Source organism: Triticum urartu, chromosome 2A (genome assembly GCF_056163025.1).
Source record: "Triticum urartu cultivar PI428250 chromosome 2A, HENAU_Tu73, whole genome shotgun sequence".
In the NCBI taxonomy this organism is placed as follows: Eukaryota; Viridiplantae; Streptophyta; class Magnoliopsida; order Poales; family Poaceae; genus Triticum; species Triticum urartu.
In genome coordinates this window covers 501,516,085-501,529,581 of record NC_141874.1, presented here as the reverse complement: position 1 = coordinate 501,529,581, position 13,497 = coordinate 501,516,085, and the positions used below count along the sequence as shown (strand labels likewise).

The 13,497-nt window shown below is 45.4% G+C and overlaps 1 protein-coding gene and 1 long non-coding RNA gene across 4 annotated transcripts; one reads left to right on the top strand and one right to left on the bottom strand.

Moving 5' to 3' along the window:
• Positions 1–672: 672 nt before the first annotated feature.
• Positions 673–4,884, top strand: LOC125538218 (uncharacterized). 2 transcript variants are annotated; one of them, XR_015616785.1, is made up of 5 exons: positions 673–801; positions 2,443–2,566; positions 2,711–4,010; positions 4,105–4,143; positions 4,522–4,884. It is a non-coding gene; the product is annotated as an uncharacterized LOC125538218 (long non-coding RNA). The 2 variants fall into 2 exon arrangements; XR_015616784.1 differs by having other exon boundaries at positions 2,711–4,143.
• Positions 4,885–8,235: 3,351 nt separating this feature from the next.
• Positions 8,236–10,114, bottom strand: LOC125538217 (uncharacterized). Of its 2 annotated transcripts, none has more exons than XM_087544172.1 (2): positions 9,744–10,114; positions 8,236–9,609 (listed from the first exon to the last, which is right to left on the bottom strand). In XM_087544172.1, exon 2 carries the CDS (start codon positions 9,127–9,129, stop codon positions 8,353–8,355), a length of 777 nt encoding a protein of 258 aa, XP_087400298.1. In that variant the 5' UTR covers positions 9,130–9,609; positions 9,744–10,114; the 3' UTR covers positions 8,236–8,352. The 2 variants fall into 2 exon arrangements, with proteins under 2 accessions (XP_087400298.1, XP_048557451.2); XM_048701494.2 differs by having other exon boundaries at positions 9,793–10,113.
• Positions 10,115–13,497: the final 3,383 nt, after the last annotated feature.

Genomic DNA, 13,497 nt, shown 5'->3' with positions numbered 1-13,497 from the left:
CCACCACTGAGCTACTCACGCAATAGGAAAAAGATCAGCACTTTTTGCAGAAGCGAATGAGTAAGAGTCGACAACAACAACTACAAGTTGAAGGGACTAGTAAAGTGAAGTGCTTGTAGTATTAACCTGTAGCAAATATATGTTGGCCGATTCCACCAAGAACACGTCATGTATGGATATGAACTCCGCAAACAGCTATAATTGACTCGGCTTCCATCCTCGCGTTGGCTACAATTGACTCGGCTTCCATCGGGTGCTGTGCCAGCGTCGACAGCTCACGGCTTCCATCGGGTGCTGTGCAGTCAAGCACCACCGGATACGTGCACGCGGGACGTTTTGAACTAACAACAAACAGCGACCTGAACTTCTGAAGACAACAACGCAAGAACAGGCTAGGGGGCGAACGAGCGCTAGCTGCTGGCACAGTGGGGAGGGAAGTAGCCGCTCTGCCACGAGTGGTAGCCGACGTCGCAAAGGGAAGATTGGCGCTGGAAGGAGACAAGAACATCAATCACCTGTATACACACAACAATCTTCAGAAACGAATGCGTTTCTGCGCTTATCTACAGCCACCAAGGAGAAGACGAGAACATCGCCCCGTTTTGCCCACCTACTGCCGTCCGACAGGACAGAGGGGTCGCTGGCACAAGCAGATGGAAGGTCGGGCCGAGGGAGGAGAAACGGGGGTCCTGGGTTTCGGCCGGGGAGCGGATGGCGCGCCGGCGTGCGAGGAGATGGCGACCATCTTGGAGCGGGGCGGATGGCTTGCCGGCAGCCGGGGAGCGGAGCAGCGAGATGCAGGTGCGCCGCTCGGTGGGTTGCGCGCGTCGGGGTTGGAGGAGCGAGGGCGCCTGGGGAGGTGGCGCTCCGGCGGCGGTGAAGGAGGCGGGGTGCGGCGCGGAGCAGGTGGTTGGAGGCGAGGTGCGGCCGCGGCGGAGGTAGGGAGGTCGGGGGTCCGGTCATGGCGCGGCTGCGGGGAGGTCTGGGAGGTCGCCCGGTGGCGGGGATCTGGGGAGGTCGCCACGGCGGTGGTGGAGCAGGGGAGCGAGGATCCCGGCGATGGTGGGGGTGATGGGGAGGAAACGCGGCCGCCGTGGCGGGGGAGGAAGCACTGGGCGGCGGCGGGTCTCGGGTGGAGGCCGGCGGCGGGGCGCCGGAGGAGGCCGGATGGAATCGAGGGAGGTTAGAGACGGGTGCGACGGGGAAGGTCGTGTGTGTTTTATTAGGCTGTTCAGGACTGTGCTGGTGGGCCGGTTTGGCGCTGATCTATTTCGTTTTCTCAATCTCGAGAACACTGTTCGGCTCCTTATAGGGCCGCTGTGATCAGAATAACTATTCTGAATAACTATTCTGATCCCAGAATCAGAATAGTGTCATATATATATATATATCATAGCAAATTGTCAATCTGTTAGAAGTTTGCTTGCTACCAAGTATTCCTCTCTCTAACCTCTGTTCGTTTTCGGCTTTTCGCCTGATTTTGCTTGCTTAGTGCGCCACATAAAACTGAAACTTCTCTTCAGGACATACCAAGATGCAGTTTCATGTTAGAACTATATATATTAAGTTTATAATAATGCGTTTGTCGTGTTCAGGAGCCTCCAGTGAGCTCATCCACTCTTTATTTTTCTATCCCTTCCTTTTAATGTTTTATTTTGTTGGCCTTTCTTGGGAATATTTATATGTTTGAATCATATTGATAAGAATGCACATGTCTGTACTTGATGCAGATCTCTGTAATTTTAATATGTGCTCAAAAGAATAAACTGACCTCCCTGGTAATTGTATCATAAGAGGCGTCTCTGGGCATCTAAGCTTTTGTTTCAGATTATGATAGGTTATTATTTTTACTTTTGTACCTATGCTTTCCATTATGGTAGAATAGTAAACTTGCCTGTGCGTTTCAATGGGATTGATTTTTGTCGAGAATATGCCTATTTGGTACCCTACCCAAAATCCCAATAATCCTGTTGTGACTCGACGAACCAAACTGTCTTACCTATTGAAAGAAAACCCCGTTCACCCGGTCCCTCTGTCCTCGCCACCAACCGTCGGGAGCACTTCCACGGCACAGCACCCCTTCTATGCACCTGTGCCTCGCCTCCTAGCCCTCCACCTTCCGTCGACGTTGCCCCAGTTCCTGCTCGCCAGCACCACCCTGCCCTCCCTTCTCCAGATGAACGGGGATCCCGCTGTCAGAAGTGTAAGACAGACAACATATATGACGAGATGAAGTCAAATGTGATGATTGTTATGTTTTCTGTAATAACTAAAGTCAAGAAAAGGCAATCAAGTCAAAAACACTTATAATACCCCAACATTTGTTAGGTGATGTTGTTTGTTGAGTTTAGTGAAGGAGAATGCAGTTTTAGAAATTAAAAATGTGTGCTCCTGCCCCATGATATTGATTAATTTTAAGTTGTGCCGCCTTTCCTCCTGTAGGAAATGATGTTCGGTTTGCTTTTCTCATGTACGCGCCCATCCATCTCTGGCCCCTTCCAAACGGGCTGCAGGTCGTAGACGAGGACCGGGTGACGACTACGAGTTAGATGTGGCTGCCACCGAGGTATGCCCTCCTCTCCTTCCCTTCATGTTAAGTGCTGGTATGCAATCTTGCTATCGTGAAGACCATAAGCATAATATTGCTATTGTGAAGACCATAACAACTTAATTTATGCTTGCTGGGCATGTGGGTGATTTGGAAGCACAGAAACGACATTGTCTTCAATGGCGCAAGCCCCTCCACAGCGCAAATACTCGGACGGATAGAGAGGGAAGGGCGTGCATGGAGGCAAGCAGGGCTCTTGAAAGGGGATTTGGATGGAGTGTTTGCGGGGCTCGCAAGATGGGGTTTGGGTGAGTAGTCGAACATGTAGTTACCCCATGTGGAGGTGGATGTCCGAGGCATGTAAATAATATGTACTTATGCGGATGGGAGTCTTTTCCCCTTCTTCTTTATAAAATGATACGCACACTCGTGCGTATTCGAGAAATCTTCCTGTTTATTGAGTATTGTGAAGGAGAATGCAGTCTTAGATGTTCTCACATCCCGTGATTTTGAATATTTTCTGTCACCCTCCTGCCTTCGCTCCTTAATTTGTTGTTTTAGCAGTTTACTCTTGTCCAGTAGACAAAATGGAGGTCATGATTTTTAGACTGAAACGCTATGCTTGGTGCCCTGGTTGAAATGGAGTGCCCATGTTGTTGACATGCTGTGTGTGGTGCATCATTGCAGATGTGCTAGCTGTTTCCTTATTCAGAGGAATCAAATCTACCATGATTTGAATACTAAACCATCATCAAGCTGTTGGGCTTGGATTGAAACTAAATGAATTCTGACCTGGTTTTGGCCTGTGTTACAGTCGTAACCTTGCTGGGAAGTAGATGAGATGGGGGGTTATATTAATACTAAAAATGTCTCGTTTGGAACCTCTGTTTTTCTCTTTCAAATAAGGCTGAAAAAAAACCAAGTAGGTCCTTGGCTATTTTTCATTATTATGGTTTTTGTTTTTTCATGGTTCGCACACATGGCATATGTTTCTCATTTTTATTCTCTTATCATTGAGTGTTGCCAATGATAATGCATGTAGAATGGGACTGATTGGGACTCGCCAGTTTTTTCTATTTGCTGAGATACATCAAGTGTCGAATCGGCTTTCTGCTTGCTGCAGTTTATATTGATAGGGAATGTAAAGACTTCAACTGGGCTATGTATGCGAAAATTTATTTTGTAGTTGATGGCTTACTCTTGAGGTTGCAATCCTCTAGTTCTTGTTCCCTTGCTAAACGTTAATTATATTGCTGAATCAGCCAGTGTTTCTGTTGTTGCTTTAGGACTGGGCACTCTCCTGATTGTAGAAAACAACAAAAGCATCATATATATGTATATAATCTTGTTTCTTCTGGCTGACTTTGGGCGTTCTTTATTGTCACACCATAGGGAAGTTTTGGATGGGCTGATATACTAATCTTGCAGAGGACAAGAAGGTGGATGATGGTGTAAATTTGAGGTTGCTGTGTGTTCTGGGTTGCTGGTGAAGTTTCGAATGTTCTTGTGGTGTTTCGGACTTGGGCCTCATTGATGGGTTGTTATTTTGTATCCAGGTGCTGCTGGCTGGTTCTTAGCTTGTGTGACTGAAGAAGGTAAGGACAGATGTCATAGTCTCGTCAATATAAGTTAAGTCTGTCTTGTTCCTTTCTGAATTGTGAACGTTTTGATAGGAAAACGTCATTGGAGTAGTAGCTATTAGAAATCATCCATCCTGGTATTGATATTGCTGGTATAGGAGGAAAACGGCAAATTCAGCTTTGTATTTCTGTTCACATCTCAGTTACTCCATTGCTATGCTTGTCAAATTTCCGGCCTCGTGGATCAAGAGAATGTATCCTGGGGCTGGTTTATGATGTTTGCCTATAGAGAGGGAGGGTGTATTTTTTGGATGAGAAAAGTGATGTACATTGCCTTCCTTTTGGAAGCATACTAGCTGTGTGCTCCTCTGATATTCTTTGTTTTGCTTGCAGCTGCAACACTTGCAAGTGTGGAGGGAGCATGCAGCTGCCAAGACTCACATGGTTTTTGTGACGGTCCGTCCTTGCTTGCGCAAAGCATGTTGTTCTTCTGCTGGTAGCAGCAGCCAGCATTATTAACTTTGGTTTTGTTCATGAGCACAGTCATCTCATTTAGTTCAGCTGCTGAAAAGAAGAGCAGAGAAGGACGGCGTCTGCAAGTATCAGGATGGATGGATGGATGAATTCCTTGGCGGCAGTTAATGATAGTAGGTTCTTATTTCTTTTCTAGAGGAGGAGATAGATCCTCGGTGTGTCCTTTTGTTTCTTGTTATGGAATAAACAACCAAACAAACATACTATTGTGTACGTACATAACAAAATTTGCGAATTCTCAAGAGGCTGATTTTTTGTTGATCTGGAAGGTGCATGGGTGAATGAACCATGACCTGTTGGTCTCCTTGTGAAATATAAATAGATTTGCTTGCTTGCGAACGCTACCTTAGCAAGGACTTGTCATTCATAGCATGTAACTTGTCATTCAGACAGGGAAATAAGAGAGGAGAGGCTGCCCATGCCCATGAACTTGAGAGAAGGTTTGGACGATAGAAAAAAAGATGAGATGTTCCAAGGACAATAGTTATTATATGTATGAATGAATTACAAACAAATTAGCACCGGAAGGACAAGCAAACAAAAAACATTCACAAGGGGTGAGAGCATTAAACGTTCGGGCGGTGCATGGTAAAAGAAAAACATTCCTCTTTTCTCTCTTGCGTATGCCCACTTTGAGCACCCGAGCTAGCTGCCTTGTCGAAGCCCATCCCTGACCTTGCCTAACTCGCTGCACCCCTATCCCAACGTGACCTCGCCGCCAGTCGTTTCCATTCCCGTGGAGGCAAGGGCGCCGACCAAACCTGCTCTTGCTCCGAGCCTGGTGCGGCTCCCCCATAGCCTCGTAAGATCAAGGACTTGCTGGACGAGGAAGTCCTTGATCGGAGGGTTTTCTGCAAATGTTCGAGTGCCTCAAGCCGATGTGTGGCATCCCGCAACATGATTAGGGATTCCGTGCATTGGAGAAATGGGGGGTTTGTTTCTCCAACGTCAGGGACCGTGTGAAGTAATTTCAGCATGCATCGGAGGGTTTTTTCGCAAATGTTTGGGTGACGGCCAAGTGCCTCAAGCTGACGTGGCATCCCGCGTGGTTGATGCAGAGTCAGTTTGCACTGGAGAACAATCAATTAGTGGCATTTTGTGTATCAAAGTGTACCGAAGATGTAATTAGCAGCAGGAAGCCAACACCAGGCCACCCTAGCCGTTGGGCGAAGCGCCGAAACCAAGCGTATATAACCCATCACATCACATCCCCCCTTCCTTGCCGCCGACTCCATCCGTTCCCCGCTCACGCGCCCTGCGAGCCCCTGCCATCGAGGCATGGCTAGACCTGATCCGGGTTGGAGTTATGGGGCACGAGTACCTGATCCGCTACAATGTAGCCCTGATGGATCCAACGCAAGCGTTCCAGTGGCTTATGGAGGCGAGAGGCATCCTGGAGCAGCTGCGCTTGAGAGACCCACGGACCTTCCAGTTGATCCTTGGTACGCACCCTGAGATGGACGGCTGGGACATAGACAGCTACTGCTTGAACACATTGCTGGCCCAAACTAGAGGGTCCATCGACAGGAGAGACCCGACTGAGCAGCCTACCGTCTTCGAGCACGACGTCACATGGGTTCTGACACTATGCAGGAATAACTCCCAGCACGCGTCCCGGTTCCTGCAGCGGCTCATGGTCCTCATCATAGAGTCCGACTTCCCGGGGTTCATCGCCCACCTCCAGCGCTCCATGTTTAGGGCGGGGCTGCTCTTCGTCTTCAACCTTGAGGCCACAATGGGCTGAGTTGCGCTCCTGGGAACTCTTGAGACAATCATGGCGACCTCAAATCAAATGCATGCATAGACTCTCCAGGTCATATAGTAGTGTTTAGCCAAACCACTCGTATTCATATTCATTCTTCGCTTGCGACTATTGCTAGTCGAAACTGTACATGCTCTAGGCGAATTTTGAATTGTCAGTACCAGTACTCGTTTGCTTGTGATCCCTACATATACAGCTTTGCCATCTACAAGTACCTCACGTTCCTTGCATCTTCTCTGCTTTTTGTTGCCCTTGATTGATATACTACGCTTCTGCATTGATATACTACACATGATATACTAGCGCCTGATATGTCTACTCCCTCCATTCCAAATTACTCGTCGTGATTTTACTTTAAAAAATTATTTTTGAAGTAAAATCACGACGAGTAATTTGGAACGGAGGGACTACATGGCAGCTTGACGGCGAGCGTGCAAGCAGGAGATTTGGACGCCAACGCACTATCCTTCACCCATCGTGCAGAACATATCGTCGTCTGTGAAGCAATTTCGTTGTCAAAACTTGTCTCAGCAACAGCATCATGTTTTCTGCATGTCTATGTTTTCTGCATGTTCTCGTGAAACTTGTCTCAGAAAACTTGTCGTGTTTTCTGCATGCGCTTCCACCCTCCCTCCCTTGCACATCCTTCAACCGCTCCTCGCATGAGCGCCCAGCCTCACATACCTGTACAACATTATGCACTGTTAGCTGCTGCAGCAGTAGATCAATTGTTAATAAGCTTCAGTATGAGATACTACTAGCCATTTTGGCTTCAACAAATCATCACACCAGCACCACCAAAAAGGAGGGCACCGATTCAGGCCAAGCACAATTGGAAATAGTAGTACAGTATGGACACTATTGTCTCTCTTCTTGGAACAAACCATGTGAGCTGCAGCTCGAGGGCTGAAAAAAAATGTGTACTTTGTGCTGCTAAGGCAGTCTTTGGGAATGAAAAGAACAACACAGTAATAGAGACATATGCTGAGAAGAAAACTGAGAAAAAAGCACTCAACATGACTGAACCAAAAAAAACACCTAATCATTCTTTAACTGAAAACAAAGAAGTTCATTTCCACCACACAAAACATACTAATTTTCTTGACTACTGGTTCACGCGCAAAATGATTAAATCTAACTAAAATTGTATCTCTGTGCTTCCTTCAGAACTATGGGACGCACGAACAGCCAGAAAAAAAACAGAGCAAGAATTAAAAGACTTACGACACAAGGCTGAGTGCCACATTCATGCTTCGAAATAACAGTAGCATGCAACCTTCTCCATCAGGCCTCCAAATTAAATCGGGCAGGTGGTGCGCACTTTATGGATAAGTGCGCTCTATGAGCTTCTTGATAACTTCCAGATCCTGCAAGATCAAAGCAAACAATTGGTGTGCTATCTTTTGTTATGATATATATGATGGTAATTTCACTGCTGTCAACCCATGGTCAATAAGCCACCCAAACCCTTTTTTTTTAAAAAAAAGAACAATAACCTAAACCTACTAGCAATATTTTGGCCTTACCAATTCCAACCGAAATATGAAGTCACCTATATTTTGCATCCAGACAATTGTCAGGCTTAATTTTCCAGCGCGCTTTCGCTTTTATCCGACCAACAGCCTATCATGTTAGTTTTGTTCAACCATAGGACCATGGCCATCTTCCCACATATATATGTTTCAGCAAGAGATCTAGTGACAATACTCCCTCCGTCCCAAAATAAGTGACTCAAAACCGAGTCGCTTATTTTTGGACGGAGGGAGTACATCAATAACTAGCATACCAAAAAATAGAATACACGGATCAAGTATCGCACAACTTCCAAGCAAACAGAACTTTTTATTGATTCCACTTTCTAGGAGGACAAAGCACAACATGAACCAGTGACAGTCAAGCAAGGATTTTGGAACAAGCCAAACGGGTTTCTACATCCAAAATGCTACAGGCATAAAGTGATCTTTATGACTAGACACTATGAAGGAGCGCGTGGAGCGGTGATCTGTGATCCGCAGCTCTCCCTTGTGATTGAACTTGAGCCCAAATATGGTGATATGGAGCACACAGCCATCATGGCCTCCGAGAGCCTGTTCCTCCTCCACTCCCTGGACGAGGCAGAACTTGCTCGTGCCCATGTAGGTGAGAGAGGCTCCCATGTGCGGCTTCCGGTCCTTGCAGAACAACTTCTCCTTGGTTGTCTGGCAGTCCAGCTGCAACGTTGGAGTCGTGTTGTGGCAGCTGGGGGAGGCAACTTGGCAAGCAGAGATGTAGCCATCCCAATGAAGGCCAACCCAAGCGTTGAGCTCCCTGTCAAAGTGTGCTTGGCCGCTGAATGGCAAGGCCCACTCCCCATGCCATCTCCACACAGAATCCTTGGTGTTGAATGAGTAGGTGCCCATGCAACCTTTGCTAGGTGCCGTCATGAAGTTAGCTGTGGACATAAAGATGGTGCATCCATCCGGGTGTAGTGCATAGGAGTTGACTCGGCGGTGGAATGTTGGCGGTGGTGGCGGCAGAGTCTTCCAGGACCAGCCCTCGGTTGGTTGTTGCAGCGCATCCGGCGCGGTGGACCCCCATGACATGACCCCAAAGGAGTGTTGTTTCTCGCGGAAGTGGTAAGATAATGCATAGAGCATCTCATCAACGACCATGGTGATGCCGAAGCCACAGACCATGTCAGCAGGGGCATGGGCGCCAATCGTCATTGCGGCCGTCTTGGTGTCGTAGATGAGGACATGAAGGTGAGATCTTGGTGCCCAAGGCAGAGAACGACATGCCGGGATGGGGTACAGTGCCAACCGGGCACTCTAACCGCAGGGTCGGAGGCTCCGGGAGGTGCCGGGCAGCGCCCCTGTGCTGGTCATCAGAGTCAGAGTCAGAGTCAGAGTCGAAGCTGTCGGCTTGGATCTTGTGGATGCTGTACCCCTTGGTCCAGTCATCCAACACGAGGTACAGATGCTTGATCCGCCGCGACCTCTTTTCACCGCCGTCGCGGGCATATCCCCGGCGCTTATTAGACATCCCCACTGCGATTTGACAGAAGACCTAATAGTAATAACAGAGTAATCTATCTAATCCTCCTCCTGCTGCAGCTCTGCCTCTGTGTTCACCAATCAAGCGTCCTTGAAGAGTTTCGGCAGAAAGATCGAGCCTTGAATTTATTATATGATGGCCCTGCCGCCGCCCTGCAAAATCTCAGTGTTAGAATCGGAATTGGATTTGGAGGGAGGGGAGGAGTTGGATTCCGAAAACGATTAGCAATCTGGTGGCGTGACGGAGACGACGGCCAGATCAGACGAGATCGGTGGTGAACACCTACCCAAATCAATTCGCAGCTAGCAATCACGGAAGGAAAGGGATCTGTGTACCTGCCCTGCCTGCGGTGAGGGCGAATCGGGGACGGACGATGGCGCCAGATTCAATCCACACCCTGCCCTGCGCCGCCTCGCCTCTCCTCTCCGTCCCGCGATCACTGGAGGTCCTGGCGGCGGCGGTGGAGCGTGAGCGAGAGCGGCGGCGGGCGGCAGGCGGCGGCGGAGTATATCGCTAATCGGTCGGCTAATGCAGGCATCGGCATCGCTCGCTAATCCTCTCCTTCGTCGCATAATGGGCTGTTTATTGGGCTAACCTGGATCACGCCTAAGCATCTTGCCCGATGGCCCACCACACTTGTATCTCAAAAGAAAAAAAATCTATATACTGTGATTTGACAACCTGCACTTCTACAGAATCATCCTCGGCTCAAATACGTTTATTGATCAAGACTTCTCATTTTTTTTGGGCGAGCGACTTAAGACACTTTCACCTTTATTGATAATATTTGTGCGGACAAAAAAATGACACCATCGTTGCTCCCGTCAGCCTTCTTACCGAAGTCTTGAGAGTATTTCTTCCAGTAGAAATTGATACGATGAAGAAGATGTTTTAAGAGATTTTATTGTAATTCTTACTCATACTAGCAATTATGTCGGTGTGTAGCAACAGGAGAAAAAAATAAACATATATTAGAACGATGAGGTTGTGCACACCGATGACCGCCACCTCGCAGGTGCTTAGCTATAGAGCAAATGATAGTTGACATGAATCATATGGCTTGGTCGACTGAGAATTTGGGTTGCGGGACTTGTGTCATTGATAATAAAAACTATGAATTGATTCTGGACAGAGTTTATTGGACTTAACTGGGGACTTGGTTTCAAATAATTAGTTAACACTTTTTTTGCAGGAATTCACACTAAAATTTAAAGTAAAACCATCTCGAGTAACAGGAGCAGTAGTATAGCAACCTAGTAGTAGCAAGGGATCGTTTGTGTTTTGGTAGAAGTTGATTGAAGTCCACGAAGAGAACGTCTCAGGCAACACTATCTGTGTGTCGTCCTGATTTGGCTATGTCGCTTTTCTAATCTCATTGGACGTCAGCTTAAGAAAAGAAAAATTCTTACTGGGCACACAAACGGTACTCCTGATTCATCAAACAGAAACATGCAATTAACTCTAGCGCTGAATCATGACCTTGGAAAGAGCCGTAGGTACTCTTTCATTTATGCAAAAGAGCTTGTAGATTAAAACATGAATAACGAAGTACTTGTTAATTTGTATCAGTGTGTCAGGAAGTACCATAGACCAACATATGTATATCACATTGCTTTGTCAAGAGAAAACACGTAAAAGGACACTAAGCATTAATCCATATGTGCCATGAAAAAAGATAGCCCACGTAATTCGGATGGAAGTTGCGGTTCGTGACGAACTTAAAGCAATCAAGAATATTTCTCGCTTTTTTTTGGTTTTTCTTTCTTGTTTAGTTAGTTCATAGTAGTAAAAGAAAACTCAAAAGGATTTCATATTTCTTCTTTGCTTGTTGGGAGCTTTTCCGTGTAAATAATTTTCCTTGCCTTTTGTTTTTTCCTTCGTTAATTTCTTTCTTTAAAAAAACTAAAAATCCAAAAATATTTCACTGTGTTTCTTTGATTTTCTTTTTCTTTACTTTGAGTCATCGTAAGAGAAGACCACGATGAAATTGTTGAGTGCCTCTCATATGCATTATTGTTGATCTGACAAAAAGCCAATATTACCTTGTCTTCTCCTTTGAATAAAACGTTTGCATATTTCAGCTTAGTCCACGACACTCTTGCACTATTATTATTTACAAATTATTCGGTCGTGCAAACGAAAGAAAATAATGATGATGATTTGATGAAGTGACTGTGGCAAAGAAAAGTTGGTATGAACTCTCCTTATTTTTTATTGTTTTTGTAAATATGTTTAACTCAGCATCCACGATTTAACATATTATGAGTAAACATATTTGTGATGACAACTAGAGATTATAGTTGTTCATGCCATACTTAAATAGTTAGGATTGGATAATATTTTATCTTGGATATCAACATGCATTAAAATGGTTATGATGTAGTATGTTAGTATGATATCCTCATGTGAATGTTTCAAGTTGCTTGACTTGGCACATGTTTACACATATATTTGATTCAAAACCAACAGAGCCTCCACGATATTTATGTTCATGATATTTATATCTTACTCATGCTATTATTCAATGTTAATTATTCGCTGCATGATTATGATCGTTGTCGATCTCTAGTTGGTCGCTCCTCAACCTATTTGCTAGCCTTCGCATGTACTAAGCGAGAATGCTGCTTGTACATCTAAATTCTTAAACTAAAGTTGTTCCAGATGAGTCCATCATATCTACCTATATGCGGTATTACTCTATCGTTCCAAGTAAATTTTCTTGTGCCACCTCTAATAATTCAAATAAGCATCTGTTTCTTGTCCCCGTACAGCTCATGGAGCGACATGGGGCGGTTAGTATCTTCCATGCTAAGTGGGTTATTCTCACGATGAGTGTTTTTTCACTTGTCATTGCACGAGAGAGGCTGGTAATTGGGATGTCCAGTCCTGTAATCAATATAAAGAAAAGATATATAATGAAACAAACTGCCCCAGAAATTTTTTGTTATGGAGGGCACCCGTGAATTTGGCTAGCCATGGCTTGTGTTTGTTGGTTGAGGGGGAGTAAACTTTACCTTTCCGCCGATAATGTGTTCAACATCGAAGTTATTCAAAATTCTCGGTCGTAATGTTGACAGGAAAAACGTACCTCTCAAAATATATTCATCTCCGATTTAAGCTTCGAGCTCTGGCACCTCTGCAAATATCTGCTTCCCTCTACGAAGGGCCTATCTATTTACTTTTATTGTTGAGTCATCACCTTCTCAATTAAAGCGCCAGTACAGAGAACACTATTGTCATTCTTATGCATTGAGTATAGTTAATGTTGGATGTGAGCATGACTGGATCTCTTCTACCATGAATTATAATGTTTAGTCACTACTTGCACTTTGGAGGTGCTCTACATTTATATTTTGCGGTCTCAGAAAGGGCTAGCGAGATACCATGTTATCATATTATATCATAGTTGTTTTGACAAATTGTTGGCATTTGATATATGTTATTATTGCTCGCTAGTCGACTATACCATCGATATGAGTAAATGTGGTTTCCAAGTGTTATCATTAGCATGGTTAGATCATGATCTTTGCTGAAATTTTGGGTGCTATTTAAGCTTATATACGGATACACAAACAAAAGAGTTCGTAAAAGTTTTTCTTTATCACTTTCAGTTTGTGAACTGAATTGCTTGAGGACAAACAATGAGTTAAGCTCGGGGGAGTTGACACGTCTCCATCGTATCTATTTTTCCAAACACTTTTGCTCTTATTTTGGACTCTAATTTGCATGATTTGAATGAAACTAATCCAGACTGACGTTGTTTTCAGCAGAACTACCATGGTGTTATTTTTGTGCAGAAATAAAAGTTCCGGAATCGGACGAAACTTTCTGGAGATTTTTTTATGAAATATATAAAAAGCACCGGAGCAAAGATCCACCAGAGGGGCCCCCTTATTGCCCACAAGGCAACAGGGCGGGGCCACCCCCTGGGCGCGCCGGGATACCTTGTGGGGCCCATGTGGCTCCCCTGAACCTAATCTCAAACATATAAATTCCTTTTCCATGAGAAAAAATAGGAGAAGAAGTTTCATCATGTTTTA

Bases quoted from the DNA above. Each gene is read 5' to 3' on its own strand.
- LOC125538217 (XM_087544172.1), bottom strand. From the start codon at position 9,129: ATGACGATTGGCGCCCATGCCCCTGCTGACATGGTCTGTGGCTTCGGC.